We start from the raw sequence: 7,788 nt of genomic DNA, 5'->3' as shown, positions 1-7,788 counted from the left end.
CTTGTACTAAGCAACAACAACAGGATGAAAACTTGCTTCAATTGTGAACCTTTAAGTCTTCAAAATTGCGCCACTCATAATAATGCTCATTTGGACCACCACTTGTTTTCTTTCTTTCACTTTTGTCATTTTATATATGCACATTTATTTACATTCTTTGTATATGCACACCAACTGTTTGTTAAAATGCCTGACTGAATGTAACTTTTGTGTTTATATGCAGTTAATCCAGACCTCACCCAAATCAAGAAATATGAAGTTGTTTTATATCCCCCATTTAAATTATGTGCTCATCTTACGTTGGTTTTAGTGTCTGTTATGCAAAACTAGTACTAAAATAATGTACAATGCTTATAATACAGTGTCAAATTGAATTGAATGTATAGTCACTGTGAGTAGAGTTTTTGACCAACATGGTAGTACATTTTATATTAATTGATTGATATTAATATTAATAATTCTCATCAAAGCAAGATACCTTTTGACACACAACAATACAACATGGCCTTTGATGTTGATCATGTGGGCATTAAATAATGATAACTAAATACAAATGACCTATTAGAGTTTTAAAAAGTTAGCTTTATTAGAGGCTCATTTGGGGTAAGCACAGCATTCATCGTGTCGAGAACTAAAAGGCTATATCCCTTTATTTTCATCTAAAACATTCTTAAGGCGAAACGGATCATGTGGGCGTAAGTGGAACATTGTTTACGACTAATCACGCCAGGCTGTTTCTTTTAACAAATTTTTTTAAATAGGTAATAAGTATATACTATAAACTTCACATTGCCTTTTTTTAGTCCACTGAAGCTGTACCACAACACTAGTGAATGCATGTCTTTATATAGAAACATAATTTGAGCAAATGGGATGTTCATGTGCTCATAATTTATCCTGTGAAAGAGTGTAGCAGAAGAGGGGGGTCAAGCACTAATAAAGAAGGAGAGAACAATGAGAGCAAATAGTGATACACTTCTTTATCTTGTTCTCTCATTTCTTCTTTATTCTGCACTATTTCATAGACCCACATGTGCTGCTAAAAGTGTAAGCATCAATTATTACTGGTTGTGTTTCTGAATTTCAAATTATACTAAATTTTTATCTTTTTTTTTTAGTCATATGTTGTGTACCTGGGGGCTCATTCACATAGTTTTGAAGTTTCATCTACTGATTTAAATCAAGTAAGAGACAGTCATTATGAGTTTCTTGGTTCTTGTTTAGGAAGGTAAAATATTTGGCTATTCGCTCACGTGTGCTTATTCATCGTCATTATCTTTCCTTTTATTTTTATTTTTTTGTTTTGTTTTGTTTTAAAGCTTATTGATTCGATAATGGGTTTCCTTTTTGTGGTCAATATACTTGAATTTGCAGTAAAGATAAGGCGAAAGATGCTATCTTTTACTCATACACAAGGCATATTAATGGTTTTGCTGCCATACTTGAAGCTCATGAGGCTACCCTGATAGCCAGTAAGTAGATCTTATTATAATGATATAACTGTTGTTTTACTTATTTGATATGCTTTGAATATTGTGAATATATATATAATGCAGAGCATCCAAAGGTAGTTTCAGTGTTCTTGAATAAAGGTAGAAAATTGCATACAACTAGATCATGGGATTTTTTGGGACTTGAAGATAATGGTGTAATTCCTTCGGGTTCGATCTGGAAAAAGGCAAGATTTGGTGAAAACACAATTATAGGAAACCTTGACACAGGTCAGCTTATAATCTGATTTTCATGTAGTTTATGATAATATTTATGTAATATTAATTGGTCCAGAGCATAGTTCGTTAAGGGTATCGATTATTGCAACATAAGTTTTAGTCTCTTGTACCTATAATTTTTATTCGTTTAATTGATTATTGCAGACTAAATCTCCAACATTTTTGTTGAAGCTTGTGTTATGGATTTACTAACTATAGACAACTTGCTGTTACTTATATTTTTCCAAGAAAGTTGCTTTTTAACTTCTTTCATTTGGAATCGTTGACTTTTCGATCACGTTCTTTGGTTACGAAATGGCTTAGTTGTACATTATCCTGCAAAGAACTTAACTTTTGAAATTTTATATGCATTATTCGTTTGAGTGATTGAAGTGGGCACCTTTTTCATAAGTTGGCAATGGCAATTGATTATTCTTTTGGGATCACTAAGCAATAAGTAATTTAAAATAGTGAATACATTTGATTTACATCATCATAGAAATCGGTCTTTTATAATGCCAAATTCTTATCTTTTGGCCACTATCATGATTCATGGGCACATGGTTTGTGCACTGGCATCTAAATTGGTTTCAGCTTCAAAAGCTTGCAGAGTCAGATTTTTTTATATTTGTTTAGATATATCACTTTTTTATTTACTTTTAAGTGTTAAATATTGTCATTCTTATATGAGAAATCATTAATCATTATATTTCAAGCACTTAGCTGATTAATATATCATAAAAGTCAATGCTACACAAATTAACAAAGCACTACACTACAGTCGGTCATTATCAAAGTTCAACAAAATACATAATGCTCATTCTCTTCTATTTGATCACATTAAACTCTCTTATATAGGAAATCATTAATCATTACATTAACTAATTTAAATTTTTTTTTATCAGGAGTTTGGCCTGAGTCAAAGAGCTTTAGTGATGAAGGAATGGGACCGATTCCGTCAAAGTGGAAAGGAGTCTGTCAAAATGGTGTGGATACTAGCTTCCACTGTAATCGGTCAGGTTCCTACTACAGATTTTGCGCATATGTATTTAAGATTTTTCTAACGACAGCCCTTAGGGCTGTCGTTAAGAAGCATTAATGTGTTGTACAAAGTGGCTAATGTTAACTTTTACACGGTGGTTATCAAAAGGTACAAGTGTTTTTTGCACTTTAACGACAGCCCTAAGGCTGTCATATATTGATATATATTTTTTCTCTCAATGGTTAACCTCTCAAAAGGTACCCACTTTTCCACTTTTATACGGTATGTTATTCTTATATGACTATTCATACTTTGTTTTTATATCTGAAGGAAGCTGATAGGAGCAAGATACTTCAACAAAGGTTATGCTTCTATTGTAGGAACCCTAAACTCCACATTTGAATCGCCTCGCGATCATGAAGGCCATGGGTCCCACACGTTATCTACAGCCGGAGGTAACTTTGTACCCGACGCCAGTGTATTCGGGTATGGAAACGGTACAGCGAAAGGCGGATCACCAAACGCCAGACTCGTTGCTTATAAAGTTTGCTTTCCACCTGTAAACGGAAACGAGTGTTTCGATGCAGATATATTAGCAGCATTCGATATGGCCATTCATGATGGTGTAGATGTGTTATCTGTATCTCTTGGTGGGGACGCTGTTCCGTTTTTTAATGATAGTGTTGCTATTGGCTCGTTTCATGCGGTCAAACATGGCATAGTTGTCGTATGCTCCGCGGGTAATTCGGGACCTGCGGATGGCACGGTGTCTAACGTTGCTGCATGGCAAATCACAGTTGGAGCAAGTACCATGGACCGTCAGTTCCCTAGTTATGCTGTTCTAGGCAATAAAATGCGCTTCAAGGTCAGATATTTATACAACTTTAAGATCATGGTTGCAAACGGCGGTTTGGTGACTAGACCATCCTGTTTCGTCCAAAAACATCTAATTTGTCGGTCAACGCTAAAAGTTCGGGTCAAAGTCGGTTAAAAGTCGACTTTCTGTCTGGCTTTGTTCTACTGTAAACGTAAATCTCAAACCCATTTAAAAATTACCTTGGAAAAACACCGACTTACATAGTATCCTTAAAGATAAATTAATAAATACACAATAATTATAGGAAATCTTATAAAAAATTTACAGTATATATTATTTAAATTAACACTTCATCTCATTTTCAAATCATTTATTTTCTAAAATATTTATGTTTGAAATATCTAAATTTGATATATTAATGTTTGTAAGTCGACTTTGCTCAACGTCCATATCAACCCGGTCTTGACCTTTCAAGGTCCTGACCGACTCGTCTCCGTCTCGTGCCTTTTTCAACCTTTATCAAGATGGGATGAGGTATACCAACTATTATGCCTGATTAGTTTTATAAAATCTGAATTTCAGGGCGAAAGTCTTTCTGCTAAACATTTGCCCAAAAACAAGTTATTTCCAATCATAAGCTCCGTTGACGTCAAAGCGACTAATGCGGATGCCAAAGACGCGTAAGGAATACAAGTTATCAAGCACATGATGCTAAACTTAGCACCTGAACTTTCGGTTTTCGTGTTTCTTTTTGCAGGCAGCTTTGTAAGGCTGGATCATTGGATCCCGAAAAAGCAAAAGGGAAAATCTTGGTATGTCTTCGGGGAGATAACGCTAGAGTTGACAAAGGCCAACAAGCTGCTTTGGCGGGGGCCTGGGGAATGGTTCTAGCCAATAACGATGCTTCCGGGAATGAGATTCTTGCAGATCCTCATGTCTTACCTGCTACGCATATCACTTATAGTGACGGTCTAGCTCTCTTCCGTTATCTCAATTCGACAAAGTAATTTACACATCCACACTCTTATGAAACCTCTCCATTAGATAACGTCAGATATAGCCATGTTGCAAACGGTGGTTGCATGGGTTTGGTGACTAGCCCATTCGATTCGCCTAAAAACGTTTAATTAGTCGGTCAACGCTAAAAAGTCAGGTCAAAGTCGGGAAAAGTCTGTCAACGCAGTCAAAAGTAGACTTTTTGTCGAACCTTGTTCTAGTATAAAAGAAAATCTTAAGCCCATTTGAAAATTACCTTGGAAGAACATTGACTTACATAAATTGCTTTAAGATAAATTAGTAAATACACTATAATTATAGAAAACATTATAAAATACCAATATATTATAAAAACCAACACCACATCATCTTATTTGTAAATTATTTATTTTAAAAATATTTATGTTTGAAATATTTATATTTAATATATTTTTGTTATAAAGTCAACGTCCGTCTCGACCCCGTATCGACCTACTCGACCTTTCAAGGTCCTGACTGACTCGTCTCCGTGACACGTCTTTTTCAACCTTGGATATAGCGCTTACGTCCTTTTACCTTTGAATAGGTCGAGTCGGGTATGCCTAATTTTTTACAGGACAAATGGCTTAAATTAGATATTAGATAAATAGCTGAAAAGAAAACGGGTCAAATAGATTGAACATGTCGAAAATCACATGAAGTTCAATGATAACGCATCAAATATTTTCGCACTTACTTTAATCTGTCCCAACCCACCTATAAAAATATGTACCAAATTGGCAAAATTAACCATTTTGAACTGAACCCATTTGATCCTCTACCCAACCCACCCATTTTTCAACCTCTATAAATTTAGTCTTGTGACTCCTATCGTGTAATCGTTGTATTGTTATGCTAAGGAACCCAAGTTATCTAGTTTTTCTTGTACAACTGACCATCTAACCTTTGTGGGGCGCAACAGGTCTCCAATGGCTTCCATTACGCATCCGTTTACTCAACTGGATGCAAAGCCAGCTCCATTCATGGCAGCTTTTTCATCCAAGGGACCTAACACCATCACCCCAGAGTTTCTCAAGGTTATATTACGATCTTTATTATTTGTATTGCAATAACTTGCCGATGATGTTGTATTATGTATTGATAATATTAATGTTATTTCTTAACTATCTTCTTCAGCCTGATATTACTGCACCGGGTGTGAGTATAATAGCTGCTTACACTGAATTTGAAGGACCAACAAATCAAGATTTTGATACACGTAGAGTTCAATATAATTGTGTGTCTGGAACTTCTATGTCATGCCCGCATGTTTCCGGTATCGTTGGGCTCCTTAAAACGCTACATCCCGATTGGAGCCCCTCTGCGATTAGATCGGCTATCATGACCACTGGTGAGTTTACCTAACTCTAAAAGAAATTTAATTTCTTGTCTTACTCTGATGTACCACACTCTATATCTTATCAAGGTTGCCAGTCGGTGATGAGTCGGTTGAGACGGGGACGAGTCGGGCTTGACCAACGTTGACCTTTAGTAATGAATAAATCAAACATATATATTTTACACATAAGTAAGTATATTAAACTTGAAACATATAAAGTTTTTTAAAATATGGAACAAAATCTAATTTTTTAAAATATAAAATTTTTGACCTAACTTTGACTTTGACCTACTCAGCCCCGACTCAGCCCGACTTTGACCCGACTTTTTTAGGCGAGTTAGGGGCTAGTCATTGTGGCGATTCTAGGATCAAAACTTAAAGGGGGTCCTATACAATTTGATGGTACTTTGTAATTTTTTTAAAACCATTTATCTCCTTAAATGATAAATTTTAATAACATACGGTATCTTATTGTTAAATTTAGTGATGTCCTATACAATTTGAGTGATACTTTATAAAAAAAATTCAAACTAGTGGTGTCGCGGGACCCGGTCAACGTAAGGTAGGATCGCCTCTGGCTAGTCCCCAAACCGACGTGTTGCAAAATTAAGCCGACTTTTACAACAGTCATCATTATTACTGCATAAACTCATGTCTGAGCAGTGTAATAATTTTTACACACTAATTTTTTCATTGTTTTGGTTAACCATGCAGCAAGAACACGTGACAATGAGGTAAAACCAATGACAAATGCATCACACATTAAAGCGACACCATTTAGTTACGGAGCAGGACATGTGCAGCCAAACAGAGCCATGGACCCTGGTCTGGTTTATGATCTGACCACCACCGATTACCTTGACTTGATGTGTGCACTTGGCTACACCAAATCTCAAATTGTGAAGTTTTCAGAAACACCTTATACTTGTCCAACTCAAAACATTAGTCTCACAAACTTCAACTATCCATCAATTACTGTACCCAATCTTAATGGTTCAATCACAGTGACTAGAACCGTTAAGAACGTGGGTTCACCAGCCACTTATACGGCTCAAGTCTTTAAGCCGGCAGGGATTTTGGTTAAGGTTCAACCTAAGAGCTTGAAGTTTAAAAAGATTGGAGAAGAAAAAACATTTAAGGTCATTTTGAAGTCCAAGGGCAAGGGAGTAAAGGACTATGTTTTTGGACAACTGAAATGGTCAGATGGAGAACATTTTGTGAGGAGTCCCATTACTGTTAAAACCATATGATTTGGGGGTGGTGAAATCATTTAACTAAAATAATAATTTTGATTGTTATTATTATTATTGAAATTGAAATTAATGAAATTTATTTTATCAATTTTACTACATGGTATATCTATCCATTTTGTCAATTCTGTCACACTATTTGCTGGACACCTTACACGTTCGATGAAACTTTTGGCCAAATTTGTAGTAATGCTACATTATCTTTTTTACATATCCAGTATAACCGGTATTTTCAAGGCCGATTTTTTTCGCCAAAGGATATTAAAACTCGGTTTAGCCAACGTGGCTTCCATGTGTTGTACGTAATCTTAAATATCATGTACATGGCTAAACCGACTTTCTCAGTGTCGGTTTTCTGTCCTTTAATGTTTGAACCCGGCTTTTCCAAAGTCGATTTCAGCAAACCCTAAATCTATAGTTTCTATTAAAATTCTAAAATGATGATGTCATAATTAAGCAATTTCTAAGCCTAAAAAAAATTAATAAATAATTGAAAAAATCTTAGAGCACCGTGATGACGCCATTACATATAATTTAATCAAATAATTAAAATTAAAAAAAAATTATACTGATTATATTGTATTTGTATTGTATTACGGCCTTAAAAAAAACCCTATTGACGAAAAGCATACCAAATCTCCATCCAAACGATTGAATCCCAAAAAATCATCATCTAG

The 7,788-nt window shown here is 35.1% G+C and overlaps 1 protein-coding gene across 1 annotated transcript; it reads left to right on the top strand.

Annotated features, from left to right (window-relative positions):
- The first annotated feature begins 453 nt into the window (after positions 1-453).
- On the top strand, positions 454-7,164 carry LOC139873529 (subtilisin-like protease SBT5.3). Its single transcript, XM_071861454.1, has 11 exons — positions 454-1,047; positions 1,119-1,228; positions 1,375-1,472; positions 1,557-1,721; positions 2,615-2,723; positions 3,022-3,556; positions 4,091-4,188; positions 4,266-4,511; positions 5,445-5,559; positions 5,660-5,873; positions 6,576-7,164. The coding sequence occupies exons 1-11, from the start codon at positions 955-957 to the stop codon at positions 7,109-7,111; spliced, it is 2,319 nt and encodes a 772-aa protein (XP_071717555.1). The 5' UTR covers positions 454-954; the 3' UTR covers positions 7,112-7,164.
- Positions 7,165-7,788: the final 624 nt, after the last annotated feature.

Source organism: Rutidosis leptorrhynchoides, chromosome 10, assembly GCF_046630445.1.
Source record: "Rutidosis leptorrhynchoides isolate AG116_Rl617_1_P2 chromosome 10, CSIRO_AGI_Rlap_v1, whole genome shotgun sequence".
NCBI lineage: Eukaryota > Viridiplantae > Streptophyta > Magnoliopsida > Asterales > Asteraceae > Rutidosis > Rutidosis leptorrhynchoides.
This window is presented reverse-complemented; position numbering and strand designations above follow the sequence as displayed.

Bases quoted from the DNA above. Each gene is read 5' to 3' on its own strand.
- LOC139873529 (XM_071861454.1), top strand. From the start codon at position 955: ATGAGAGCAAATAGTGATACACTTCTTTATCTTGTTCTCTCATTTCTT. The intron at 1,473-1,556 runs GTAAGTAGATCT...TATATAATGCAG, and splicing joins TGAGGCTACCCTGATAGCCA to AGCATCCAAAGGTAGTTTCA. The intron at 2,724-3,021 runs GTCAGGTTCCTA...TTATATCTGAAG, and splicing joins ACTAGCTTCCACTGTAATCG to GAAGCTGATAGGAGCAAGAT.